Genomic DNA, 15,173 nt, shown 5'->3' on the forward strand with positions numbered 1-15,173 from the left:
GAAGGTGATTGAGAATCGTTTTATGATGGAAGTTCATCTTTCCGCCAATTCACGACTGGTTTGGCGACCGTTCTCCTTCAATAGTGATTTCAGACGTTCTTGGTTGAATTCAAAAAGCCTTCGACATCAAAGTTGCCATTTTTGAACTTTGCAAACCATTTCCGTGCTGCAGACTCGCCTATGACAGCTTCTCCATACACGTCACAAATGTCCAGATCTGCTTCGGCAACTTTTTGGCCTCGAGGAAAAGCAAAGAAGAGCAGGTGTCGGAAAAGTTGATTTTTAGGTCCTGGGTGTTCCATTTCTAAGCCTCGAAACTAATAAAAAATTAAATAACTTAAAAATACAAGTAACATAGTTCTTAAGAGCAGGAAGAGTTCTATTGAATGAATACTTACCAGTTGCCAAACAGCAAACAAATCGTTGCAAAAAAAGAGAAAATATAAAAGCGCTATGAACTTATTCTCCAAGCCAATATTTTAATAAAATTAAAGTTTTTTTTCAAATATCGTGAGTCATTTGGAATTTCAAAAAGCTAACGCTAAAATAAACTAATTAACCAGTCACCCCAAAATCCCCGAGTACCGAATTACAAGTCGTGGAACTGCTCAAAAGCTAATGGTAGCAAATTGTTAATCTGAGCAGCTGATTTCGACAAATTTAGTTATTGGACGGTGGTTTCGCTTGAATACATAGATTTTGAAAAAGTTTCAAATTGCCAAAAGTTTTGCTGCTCAAACACAGCTACTAACTTTTTTGACTTTCACTCACTTTCATTCACGAATGAAGGTTCGAGAATAAACGCTGAAATTTTGCTTGAATGCACAAATTTTCTACACTCATACACAAGCACACTTTAGCATACAAAGGCATAGGTTTATATGTTTGTGGCATTATTACTAACTATCATACTAGAGGTGTTGATGCCCAAAATTGCCAGACGCTGTTGACTGCTGCGGAGGAGGCGTAGGTGATCAGTAGCTTAATTACATTTAACTAGCTTTAATTAAGCGTGAAATTGATAATAAAGTTTAAGTCCAATTTAATATTCTACGTTCCACACCATCAGGCTTGCACTTGCAAAATATACTTGCGCAGCTAAAAGTGTGGGAAAGCGAATATAAAACAAAATTGCAGAAAACTTTTGGTGCCATTAAACGGATATTTAAATATTCAGGCTTTTCAGTTCAACTAAAAAGATGTTACTTAAAAATGAATGCGCTTTAATTGACGCTTAGTTAAACTTGTCCGTTTGACGAAAATAAAATAAAGTGCAGTCGGCAATCCATGTCAACGCAACGGCATCTGTCTAACTCCACTGGGCTACTAAGTACTGGGCTTGTGTGCGTAAGGCAGAGGGGGCTAGAGGTAAAGTCACAATGTGAATGTATCATAATTGTTGTAAATGCCATCAGACAGACAGATAATTAATTTATTGGCCTTCTTGCTTTAGCGCAGCGTGAATTTAGTCGTTATTTTTGTGCTAGTCCTTTTCCATGCGTGTGAACAATTATTTGCTTGGCTGCGCGTGTTGAGCAAATTGGATTCACTAGGAATATTACAAGATGGGGATGACTCCGTACTGCTGGTTCGGCAGAGAATGCCACTGCTGCATCTGGAGACGCTCGACAGGGTTCGCACAAAATGATGAAAGAAAAGTGTTGACAATCTGACAACAACAGGCGTTAGTTGCGTCGAATTTTGGTGAACGAGCTGCAGTTATTCACTTACAAAGTTTAGATCGTTTAACAAGCTGCGTTAAAGCCAAGCTACGTTAAATTTTGTTCAACATACTGCACGAATTGTTTACGAGTATTATAACGGGTGATCAGATTGGAGGCACCTTTTCCAATTAGGTTTTTCACAGATCGCGCGTGATTTTACGGTAATCATTGACATTTCACGATAGAAATATATGGTTACCTATCTAATAAGAGGTGTTATTTTTATATTCAAAGAAAAATGCTATTTTTTTAATATAAATGGTCGGATGTTTATTTCATTATAAAGAGGAAGGTGTGCCGTTTAAAGTGGAGAGTAACATCAGGCAAATGACCGCCATGACTACGCTTACAGGACAATATCCTTTTCATGAAATTTTCCATAACCGAATTGCAAAGTGGCTGCCCTATGTCCTCGAAAGCCTCACTAATTCCATATTTGAGGTCTTGAATTAAGCCTGGCCTGTTGGCGTGGACCTTCTCTTACACGTGGCCCCAAATAAAAAAGTCATAAGGTGTTAAATCACAAGATCTTGGTGGCCAATTGTGCTCAGCTCTTCGAGAGATAACACAATTCGGAAACTTTTCCCGTATGGTTTCGTTGCTTGTGTGGCACGTAGCGCCGTCTTGTCAAAAAAAAAAAAACGTTGTCCAGATCAACACCATTCAAATCCGGCCATAAATAAAATTTATAAACATCTCTCGATAGCGATAGATAACACCTGTTATTGGATAACTTTCGCCTCAACAAGTTTAAAAATCGTACAATTTTATTACGAAAATCGACGCTGTGTGAAAAGTGTTAATCGCGCGCTCACACCAATTTCAGCGATGAGGCCCATTTTTGGCTTAATAAGCAAAATTGCCGTATTTGGGCTGAAGAGCAATCTGAGGCCATGCAAGAACTGCCATTACATTCATTGAAAATAAACGTTTCGTGCGGCCTATGAGCTGGAGGAATCATCGGTCCATATTTCTTTAAAGACGAGGCTGGCGCCAATGTAAATGTGGATGGCGAACGCTATCGCGCCATGGCAAATAACTTTTTGATCCCGGAAATTGCAGCTCGTGATGGCCACAAAATTGGTTCCTAATAAGACGGCGCTCTTGCTATACAGCTCGTGAAACAATAAATGGATGAGCGATTTATCTCTCGTCGTGGATGAATGGATTAGTGGATCATATCACACCTTTGGGCTTTTATTAGTGTGGGTATGTACCATAAAGTCTAAAGGCTTTGTGGATAAACAAGCTTCGATTGGAAGCCAAAATTACTAAAGTTACTCACGAGATAATGACTGAAGTCCTCCAGCGAGTCACGAGTCATTCAAATGTTTTTTCATTGGTGTTTAAGACTGGCCGTATTACGTAGCAGTTGCTGCCAACATTTGAAAGGGATTGTCTTTAAAAAATAAATATCACGAATAGTTCTACAAAAAAATAATAATCAATTTTAATATTTGTTCTTTTATTTCAATTTAAAATCCGAGACCTCTCAATTGATCACCCTTGATATATAAGGTGGCGCAAAATTAATCATCTAATTTTGTTTTTGAATCACTTTTTACTAAATAAAAAAAATTGCGTGTAGGAAATCTTTATTTTGACCTTGGAGTGATGGAGCGCACTTGTCTGTTTGTATACTGCAGCTGTCTACATAGTTCACAAGTGTCAAATATGATTGACGTACGATGCCATTTTCAAAAATTATAAATCTACCGATAGGGTGATTAATTTTGTGTCACCTTGCACATTTGAACGGAGTGGGATCGAGTATTTACTGCTCAAAACTAGGGATAAGGCAGCCTCTCAAGCTGCCAGACCACAGCAGTATTTTCCAAGCGGAAGTTTTTGCTGTGGGGAATGCCGCGGAGCTAGCCTACACTAGAACAAGAAAGAACTCAACAATTAATATATACTTGGATAGTCAAGCAGCAATAAAAGCAATACGCTCATATTGTATTAAGTCCAAAAATGTTCGACGGAGCAGGGTGGCCATAGAAAGGCTAACCGCAAACAGCAGGCTGCATATCTACTGTACTGTGTAAAACTAACGACAAAAAACTGACTCAATTCGTACTTACGCTCTCGCAAAAGGACTGCAGAACTATCATAGGTATGCTAACAGGTCATAATCTATTGGCTGCACATGCGTACAAGATAGGGATTGCTAACACGGACAAATGCAGGAAACGCAGAGAAGATGTTGAGGAAACTTTAGATCCCCTTCTGTGCATTTGTCTGGGATTATCAAAAACGCGTTTAAATATGCCTGGGAGCCCCATTGTTTGAGGGTCTTGAGGACTTCTCAAAAGCGGATCTCCCAGCGCTGCTTAGATTCGCCAAAAGCGCTGAAGTCCTACATGTTGTCTATTTTAGGTATTCATAGAGGTCGGTCTCCATCTGGTATCGCTAGGGACCAAAAGGTCTATGCGTGGCTTATTGCCAACCAGGCTAACCTAACCTAACCTACACATTTGAAATATATTTCTAGCCGTTAAAAAAAAATCTATTTGCACACGAACAAATGCAAAAGTGTATTGATCATCAAGAAGAATGTTTTTTGAAAACAATAAAATCATTTGCAATTTCTAATATTTATTTTTCCATTGTGAGGCCAGAAATATAAATAGCAGCCCCCGGACGAGTTTGCTCTTTTCGACAGAAAGTCTTGGCTTTTTAAATTTTTCGACAGAAAGAACAGCAACTTTTTAAACGCGTGGCACGCGAACCCAACGTTTACTTTATTCCATTTGCTCGTCCTTGTACGGATAGGCTATTATTTTTCACACTCCTATTGTTCACTTTTTTTATTATTTTTTAAATTTTCACGAAAGCCGAGAATATTTGTAATTTAGCTGAAAATTTTTGTCGTTCATTTGCTTTCTAAAGCAATTCTGCAGTTTTGTAGGTTTTTCAATGGTGGTTTTAAATATTATGAACCTTTTCAGTGCTGATATTCCGCAATATTTTTTCATTTTTATTCTTCATCATCCAAATCTCTCCAATATGTTTGTATCGGAAATGCGCAGAGAAAATGAAGAATCGTAATGCCATCAATGAGTGTCCAACTGCAAGCATACGAGCAAACGTGACAATGAGAAAATTCATCTGCTATTTTTCATTTTAGTATTTATATAAAATATATATTTATTGCCATTACTTTTCCTTTTTCAATTGAAGACGACGTCGTTCCAACGCCAGCAATGACGACAACGGCGATAACTCAGAAACGTAAACTACTCACGGCGACAGATGGGCGGCGTCATTTGTATTGCATGGGGGCCGGTTCGATAAAATCACTGAATCACAATAATAATGACCGCAGTGGAGGACTGGGGGGCAGTAGCAGCAGCGTGTCACCATCCTCTTCGATGACTGTGATTAATGTGCCGCAACAGCAGCGATTTAAGTTGTACCAGCAGCGACATCAAAGCCAACAGCAACTAAATCAACATCAGCAGCAACAACAACAACAACAACAACAACTGCAGATATACTTGGAACAGGATATGGAACGAAGTAAATCAACATCGACGCCAAGCCTGCGGTTACACGATACCGCACTGAGAAGGTAAGCAAATGGCCAAATAGTCTTTGAGTGTTGTGTCCGTACTTGTTTATGTGGAAAATAGCTTAGTGGTCCATTGTAGAACTACAGCTATGACAAACAGTTGAAACGAAAAGCAGGCAACTCACTATCTTTAAGTAAAGAACATTTGCTAGAAGAAATTATGAAGTGCAGATTAATAATTTGCGATGAATGCTAGGGTCAAATTTGTTTTTGCAACAGGCACTGCAATCGATTGGATGGACCGATTAATTTGGCGATATTAAAAAACTCGAGCAACTTTTTTTGTAATCTTTACTGCAATTCATTGATGAAATTCTTAAGTTCTTTGTCACAAAAGGGAGATCTTTTTGCAACACGAAAAGCAGGCTGTTGACAGATGGACTAACGCCGAAACCTGCGAAATACCGAAGGAAACTTGGCGAGAGTACAACAAGTTGAGTACTAACGAATTGTTACGAAAGCCAAGAACAGACATCTATAGAATTACGTCAACAATAACCGGCCATTGACCTATCGGAGACGATGCTAGGAAGATGGGGCGGCCGTACAACGATAGATGTATGATGTAGATGATGGCAGGGTTGCCCATATTCGACGGACCCGACGGATTTTGATGACTCTTTGGGCCCATTCCAATCGACGAGGCTTGTCCGCAGGCAACAATCTTTGCGTCAATTGAATCTTGTACGGGAATAAATGCAAATCAATGCGGATAATTCGTTGTAAAGTGGTCCGAGCAATGCCCAACTGCTGAGAACGGCGATTTTAGGATGTCCTTGGCGACGCCATGGTCGGTTGTGATTTGGCCTCTTTGGATTAGAAAGAGCATCACCAGTCGAAAACCTTTCGTACAAACGTTTAATGGTGTTCTTAGAAGGCACACTTTTCACATTATTTAATTTTTTATACGCACGTTGAGTTTTCACAATTGACTTCTTTTGTTGACAACAATTTGGGAGCTCTCGCGTGGCGTGTACTGTTCCATGGTAATCTGTTTGGACTGACGCTTCCAACGCGGTATGTTATTAAGCGATCTGACGTCTCTGTCAAAAGATACAGGGTTGCCAGATGGGTCCGTCGAATATTGGCAACCCCGTAGAAGCTGCAATCGAGAGGATTCTATTGAGACAGTCTTCCACTAGATGTGTGAGTGCCCAAGTCTGGATGCTATACGACATAGAATGCTGGGGAAGAAATTCTCAATGAACAGCTTGGTAGAAATTGCAGGAAAGAAAATAGATGTCATGGGCAGATTTATAGCCAAATCAAGATGGTTTGACTAAATAAGAACAGTAGTTCTGCTAGTGGTGTATCAAAATGGCACATTGTGTCCAAGTTGAGTCTGGGCCGTGTCACCCAGACAGCATCTAAACCCACCAACCAAGAATTTTTATATATATAGAAGCAATGGCAGTTGAAGACTGGCATCGAAAAGCGATTTTACATGCATGCCAGAAATGCTTCTGGAACGCCTAAAAAGAGTCATCTCCACATGGTGCCGAAAAATGTTTCCAGTATGACAACAATTTTCTTATTTCTATGTAGGCTTCGTTTGTCATAAAAACGAAGTTGAAGAATTCTTTGTCTTAAGTCCAAACGGCTCGTTAAGTCGTACAGCGTGTGAACTTTATTAATAAAAATAGTGGGTAGGTAATAATGCACAAAGATTCCCATATCTCTCCTGTATAATCGCATGACCAATTTTATACCGGCAAGTCAGTATAGTCAGAAACATGATTCAATACAAAAAGGTTTGCTCGATAAACAAATTTCTCATTTCCTCTTGACAAATCGACTCGTCTAGCAAGACACTGCGCAACAAACTCTAGAAATTTTGAGTAAAGGTGAAAGCCAATAAAAATGTGTAGGAAAAACATTTCTTTTTCAAAAAGGTGTTCTCATGAGCGTTAGGTACACAATCCAGAGGTGTGGCTAACATCGGACCGTTAACCGGCTCCTGTGATTTTGCAGGAATCAGCTGATTGGCTGACATAGGTAAACGGGTTTTATTACGAAAAAACTGAGATTGTGGTGGTGATGTACGAAAAAATCGACACAGTCTACGCTTATGTTACTTCATTACCATCTGCACAACAACTGGATCCAGGATCAGTAAGTGTGGACCGTTTAAATCAGGACATCATAGAGCATGCTTTAGGCAATGTTTCGCTCTTGTTTGATTTGGCGGTGCATTGTCATAAAGAAAAACACACAGCATTGCCTTGCGGCCGAAGCGATTTGGTTTGGCCGTTGTTTTTGGCATGTGACCGGACGGACTATACGATCGTTTACGCATTGGATTGGAGAAACACACCCGTTATTCATCACCCGTAACGATTCGATACAAAAAAGACTTCCTTTTGAACCGGGAGAGCAGCATTTCATAAGTGGTTTCACGATGTCCGCAAATCGTAGTTTGAAGGCACGAAATTTGACACTTTTAAGAGCTACAAAAATGCATGGTTGTATGAAACGTAGCGAACAATGAACTGAATATTGTTGACAGATGACAGACGAAAGAAACAAGACCTTTGGGAAGCTTTAAAAATACTCCTAGCGACATCTATGGACTAATAGCTGAAAGTCTCACTTAATAGGTATATACTTCAACTCCAAATACAGGGTGGCTGATGAAAGCCGCTACCAAAAAAAAATTGAATAACTTTTTTTCTTTTTAAGTTATCTGTTCCATTTTTGTTTTAATTTGCAGATTGATCTTTAAAATTTATTAAAATGGATGACTGGGACACGCAAACAAGAATTTGGATAGTCCGCCGCTATCACGCACTGGAGTCCGTAGTTTTGGTACAGAGAGAGTACAGGCGGATGTTTGGCGGCGATCCCCCGAGCAAATGGACCATAATGAGACTGGTGAATAATTTTGCTGAGCAAGGAACAGTCGCAAGAAGGCCTTATCATCGAAACCCACCAGTTCGGACGGAGGAAACGATCGCTGCTGTAGCTGCAGCTATACAAAGCAATCCAAGGGTTTCAACAAGAAGCTTATCTGCTCAACTTGGTGTCAGCCGACGGTCTTTGCAAACAATAATGCACAAAGATTTAGACTTATTTCCCTACAAAAGGTTAACAAACTGAATGCAGCAGACTTGCCGATTCGCTAGGAATTTTGCCAGAAGATCCTGCGAATGGTGGAAGAAGACCAAAACATGTTAAACTGCCTTTTCATGTCTGATGAGGCCCATTTCTATTTAAACGGCAATGTGAACAAACAAAATTGTCGAATATGGAGTACTTCTAACCCACAGATACTCCACGAGACGGAATTGCATCCTCTTCGCGTGACAGTGTGGTGTGCGGTTTCTTCACGCTGTATTGTCGGGCCTTATTTTTTTGAAGAAAATGGTCACACCGTTACGGTTACTGGAGACCGTTATTTGAAAATACTGAAAGAATTTTTCTATCCAGAACTACGCCGAAAGAGAATTCCTTTCAACTCTGTGTGGTTTCAACAAGATGGGGCAACGTCTCACATAGCCCAGACTGTTATGACAGAGTTGCGACGAAAATTTCCCAATAAACTGATTTCAAGAAACTCCGAATTTCGTTGGCCCCCCAGGTCGCCTGACCTTACTGCACCTGACTTTTTCTTGTGGGGTTTATGTAAACAAGAAGTTTATAAAACAAAGCCAACAAATTTGGATGAACTAAAACAATCCATTCGGGCAACAATTGCGGCTATTCCTGTCGCAACTCTCAAAACAGCAATGAACAACTTTTTACTAAGATGCCGCACTTGTGTCAACGAGCATGGGGGGCATTTAAATTCAATTATTTTTAAAACTAGTTAAGCTACATTTAATAAAATTTAATGACCTTCAACTTGAAAAAAAATAAATGAATTCCATACACTAAAAAAAAAGTTATTTGAGTTTCTTAATGTAGCAAAATTCATCAGCCACCCTGTATATAGGTAACACTGGAAACACAATTGACCCTAGAGGTCTAAGTGAGATCTTTTTACAGATCAGCCAGTCATTTGAAATAATGTTTTTTAGTGGTTCTTTAAAAGCGTGCAAAACGGAAACGAAAAAAATTTTTGATTTCTGTATTTTGAATATTTTTTTATTGATCCATTGTTAGGAAATACAATTTTTTTTTGCCTTACGAGGTTCGTTTAAAGAGTTGTCAGCCTTCAAAAAATGGTCTTTGAAAAAACGGTATATCGCTGGCGACACGGATTCCGGGACTCACAGGTGTCTGAAATCAAAAAGTCAAACAGGTTCTTGTTCAGTATGAATTTCGTTATCGTGTAAACTACGATGTTAAAAAAAAATAAAATTTAATTAAGTGGCGGACGTTCAAAGATGGAAAACCGGTTTTTGACCCTTCTTTTTTGTTTTTTGACCGTAAAGGTTCGAAAAATATACCAAAATTGGTTTTCTCAGATGATCGCAGTTCACACGATAACGACATCAATTTTTCGCCATTTAAATTTTATTTCATCCAAAATCAGTTCAGTAGAAGTGGCTATAGCTGTGTCCATTGTTCATGTGAAGACTATTTTTTGAAGGCTGACAACTTTTTGAACTAACCTTATTTTTTAACAATAGATAGAAAAATAAAATACCTAAAGCAAAAATAAGAGATTTGTTTCGTTTCCGTTTTACACACTTTTAAGGAAACACCCATTAGAAACAGGCACCATTTCAAATGCTACCTTTATGGTAGCAGTCCGGTGTAACGACCGAAATTCTGAATCTTTTTTAAAAAGAAAATAAAATGCGATCGTTTTAAAGTTTTTACATGTTTTTATTGGTGTTTTGAAGTATATAAAAAAAAAATTTTTTTAAGTTTATTTTATATTAATTTGTTTAAAATTTTTGACGTCAAATTGGAGCCCTTAAAAAAAAGATGAGTTGGTTCGGGGAAATACACACCTTCCAAAGTCATCTGAAATAAAAAATTCAAAGATATTATTATTCTGCAGACTTTATTTTAGGTCCCGAACCTAAAATATACATAAAAAAAATAAAAATAAAAAAAAAATGGCGGACTTGTGAAAAAAGTTCTCAAAATCTAATTTTTTTTCTTCATAAATGGTTTAAATTAAATAGTTTAATATTAAAAATTAAATGTTTTAAAGGTCCGGGATCTAGATATGTGTGTCTAGACTAACGGGTTAAATTTTTAGCCAAATTGGTTGAATAGTTTTGAGTCAGTGATTCCCCGAAATTTCGAAAACATGGTTTTGGGAAAAACGCCTTTAAAGTTTCGACAACACTTGCTGCTGGCGTGTCACACGCTTTCATACACACTACGCCGCGCTCTCTTATTTTAGCTCGAGCTTTAAAAATAATTAAAATTTCAGTCTGAAATTTTTATAGTATATTTTTAAGATGTTTTTCTTCCGAAAAATGTAAAAAGAAAAAAAATCGATTTTTTGAACCCGTCACACCGGGCTACTACCTTATGCAGCAGCAGCAATATTATGAACAGAACGACCCGTTCTTGGTATGCCAGTCCTTTTTCTAATCTCGACAAACCCTGTTTATGGAAGTTGTTTGACCAACCTTTGAAGTTTTGAACCTTTGACTCATTCCGATTATTATTTTCACCAATAAAATCACGAATTTTGCGTTATGTTGTCCTTAAAGACGGACAATTTTCAAATTAAGCTTAAATGATTTTAACGTCTCTGTTCTAGCGCGTACAATTGTACATCTGCCCACTTGACAAATGCCAAAGTTGACATAAAAAAATTAACCGTATAAGGATTATTTACTACTGTTATCTAGGCGTCACTTCCGAGAGACCCCTTATTTTTAGCAGCGCTTTTCATCTGCCACCCTGCATGTAAAAGAGCAGCTTTCGCTTGCCGGCAGGCAATGGCAAACTGCCTAGTGTAGAAAAATCTGCTTATGAAAACCAGCTGCCATTCGGTGGCGCTGTAATTTTAAATATAAATTCACCGCATCCGACATTTGTTCGATACTCTTAAGCGGCATAACACAAGTTGACGCAGAAGCTTACATATATACCCACATATACGCAAACATCTACATATACACCAGCAGTCTACTATATTATTCCTATTACTTCCAATATTCACGTATTTACTCTTACCACCCAAGCGCTAGGATGTTGAGCCGCTGCCATAAGATTATGGCACGTGTAGCGTTATTTGGCAGAAATTCGATTTAAATTTAATGTAACACATCAATAGCATTCAAATACAGATTTATTACAATGCTGGCACGCAATCATTTATTACACTAACGGTTGAATTTATTTTCTTGGCTTATTCGTGCAGGTCCAACAAGACGAAAAGTCTGGAGAGCAAGAAGCGCGTCATCAAAATGCTGTTTGTGCTCGTGCTCGAATTCTTCATCTGCTGGACGCCATTATATGTGATTAATACGGTAGCGATGTTCATTGGGCCGGCCATCTATGAATATGTGGATTACACATCGATTTCCTTTTTTCAATTGCTCGCCTACTCCAGCAGCTGTTGCAATCCAATAACCTATTGCTTCATGAACGCCGGCTTTCGTCGCGCTTTCCTCGACACCTTCAAGGGCATTCAGCTGAGTGGGGGGTTTTTTCGGCGTAAAAACTCATCGAACCTCTCGGTGGCGGGAAACTCAATTATAATGGCCAACAGCGGCACCATGATGACCACAAACACTGTCCTGGACAGTCCGCGGCTCTGAGGGCAAAAGCGACGCCAGCACGGCAGAATTCCAAAATGGCAGCGACAGATGTCTGATTCGGTGTAGATCAGCATGTTTGGGCGGGCGGGTGCGAGTGGTTGGTAGGGAAGAGCAGTGCTCTTAGTACGTCGTTTTGATTACATTCACTAATTATATGTATTTATGTGTAAGTGCAGATATTTTAATGAAATAATAATAAAAATATTGTTATGCAAGAAATAAAATTTGATGAATTTGGCGAGTGCGAGGCTATGTAAATAATTTGTGAATTTTCCAAAAATTCATAAATCAAATTAATAAAATTACATACAAGGTGGAATGAGGTGAGGTGAATTATTGAGGTGAATTATTGGCCAACAAATTGGCTCGTAAAATTAACTATACAAATACAAACAAAGTTGTGATCTATGTACATATATACACTGGTGGTCACGTAATTGAGTCACTTTATCTTTTTTCAATAACCGCAATATTTTTCGCGCGAAATTTTTTTTGTCAATTTTTTATTTCATACATTTTTGTGAAAATTATACAATTTACAAAGTTTTTAAGCAATAAAAAAAGTAAGAATTGAAAGTGACGCAATTATGTGAGCGCAAGTGTATATGTAAATGTGAGGCGTGTAGAAATTAACTAATTAGGTTTCATATTTGGGCCTAATAAATAATAAATGAAATCAAATTAAATAGTTTGATAGCCAAATTATAATCAAAGTTACAATATTCGCAGCGAAATATTCAAGTGTTTTACAGTTGTAAATATATTTCAAAATATGCACACAAATAAAACTGATGTACAAATTGTTTGGCGTACATCGCCAAATGGTCAATGTTGTTAAAAATAGATATATAATATGTATGTATGAGCGCCAATTGTGAAATTTCATTCAAATTCGCTTTTTAAAATTTTTAATTGAACCTTACGAATTTTACGCTATAAAATTAAATACATTCTGAAATTTATCTAAAAAATTTGCATTTTTTATTGAAACCCTTCACTATGGATAGCATAAGGAACAGGTAAGAAACAATGGATTGCATGTGCCTATAGAATGGTTTCGGAGGACACAAATGTGTTATTGCCGGAATGATGCTAGTAGATAACCACCCGAGAGCGCAACCTCGCTTATACGGTGCACAAGGAACAAAACCGGTGGCAGCAGAAAAAGTTACGGAAAGAGCACGAAGAGACCGAGCGACAAAGAAGATGGATAGTGTCTGCCAAACAGTGTCTACAGACAGACTTACGCCAAACCAAGCGGATAATAACTACCTCACCCGAATAATCATCGGACGCGTCTGTTTTCTGGAATACCTACATCGCTCTCAACTTACAGACAGCTCCTACTGCCCCGGTTGCGCCAATGCAATAGAGAGCGCAGAGCACTGCATTCGCTTTGGCGTTGCTCACGACGGTCTCAGAATACTCGCCGACAGAGATCGAACGCCGTAAGATCGTTTGTATTGGAATTTGTAGTTACAGTCAGGCTGCACTTAAAGCCCTTGCTAACCCACGCCGCTCTTCGAAGTTAGTCAGTGAATGTAAGACAAAACTGAACTGTGTTGCAAAATACAAAGAAGTTAGCCTTATTTGGGTGCCTGGGTATTGTGGTATTGCAGGGAAACGAGTTAGCTGATAAATTGGCTAATGAAGGCTCTGCAAGTATGCCACTAGGCACTGAACCCTTTCTAGGTGTCAATTCTGCATCGATTCAACTATGGATTGACGACTTCATGACGTCTACCAAGTGCTTTGTGAATGAACCAAGCAGGAAAATAGCGACCTAATAGCGACCTTTCTCCTAAAACTCAGCAGGAAGAACCTGAGAGTACTGGTAGGTATAATCACAGGGCGCAACGCGTGTGGCAAGCATATGGCTGCCATGGGGTCATCGACAGCCCGATATGCCTATCCTGCCTTGAGAATGACGACACTGCAGAGCATTTTCTCTGTAGCTGCCCAGCATTTTCCAGAATCAAACTTAGGATACGAGTATTAGGTTGCGATATACTGAGTATGGATAAAGTTCATACTCTTCCTCTTCCGGATCTCTTAAGATTCATCAGTGAATTCCAGAGATTTGTGGAAGAGTGACCTCAAAATAATTTATCCGTCTTACCAACCACTTTTTATCTTTCCTATCTCTATTCTTTCTACTGAAATCTACCCAGGTGTAGTACAATGGTCTCCTGACTGAGCACGTGGACTTGTCCAGCCCCACGCAATTCTAATCTAATCTGACCTAAGAGCGTTTGCGCTCTCAATCATGAGGAAGCTGCAACACATTCGTTGGGACAGGAAAGCTCAACGGCGACAATAGCAGCAGCATACCACCGGAGGCGAACTGCTTGAGACAAACAAACAATCGAACAGACGCTTGAGACAAGCACTCACTACAGCAGCAGTCAAATGAAAATTCGATAGGTTGTAAAATTCACATTATCGCAAAATTTCCGCTACATCATTTAATACAAAAACGCTGAAAAAGACATGGAAATTATCGAAGTCTATCGAGTCTCCATACGCCCACAGGAGAGAAATCTGTACGCAGGCACCTGTTGTTGTGTCAGCAGACAAAAGTGTGGCTCCACTCTGTTGTAATATCTTTAGGTTCCGGAGTGGAATTTAGCGCCTTTGATGATGTTTTTCACATTTCGATTTCAACCTCCTACCAAGAAAAAAAGGTAAGAAATAACTAAGAGACCGTCGACAGCTTGTACAAGGAGACAGCTTGAAGAAGCCTTATACTATAGAGATCCTATGCTCCTCCAAGAAGAAATCAAGGGCGAAAAATTGTAGTAACCACCACAAGCGCCAAGCCCAAATCCAATTGAAAATTTTTGAAATACAGTAGAAGCGTCTATTATATGTATATTCGGTAGGTTCGGTAACTTATAGAGGCTTCGGGGAGTATAGTATCAACTTTTGTATGGCGAAACTTAATTTACTTAATGCCAAAGCAATGTGAATCGGTTCTGAGTAATTATATAAGGTGGCGCAAAATTAATCACCCTATCGGAAGTTTTATAATTTTTGTAAATGACGTCGTACGTCCGTTCATATTGGACACTTGTGAGTTCCAGTTTACAAACAAACAAGCAATTATGCGCGTAAAGTTCGAAATAAGGTTTTCCATCACGTAAAATCCTTTTTTTTTAGTACAAAAGTTATGTAAAAACAAAAGTGAATGATTAATTTTGCGCCACT

At 38.7% G+C, this 15,173-nt stretch overlaps 1 protein-coding gene across 1 annotated transcript in view; it reads left to right on the forward strand.

The window, feature by feature from the left end:
* LOC129238132 (uncharacterized) overlaps positions 1-12,440 on the forward strand; it is a 78,695-nt gene extending 66,255 nt beyond the window's left edge. Inside the window, exons 4-5 of the mRNA XM_054873168.1 lie at positions 4,905-5,295; positions 11,567-12,440. Coding sequence (XP_054729143.1) covers positions 4,905-5,295; positions 11,567-11,966 — 791 coding nt within the window. The 3' untranslated portion in view covers positions 11,967-12,440. The remainder of the gene's footprint in view (positions 1-4,904; positions 5,296-11,566) is intronic.
* Positions 12,441-15,173: the final 2,733 nt, after the last annotated feature.

This window comes from Anastrepha obliqua, chromosome 2 (assembly GCF_027943255.1).
Source record: "Anastrepha obliqua isolate idAnaObli1 chromosome 2, idAnaObli1_1.0, whole genome shotgun sequence".
NCBI lineage: Eukaryota > Metazoa > Arthropoda > Insecta > Diptera > Tephritidae > Anastrepha > Anastrepha obliqua.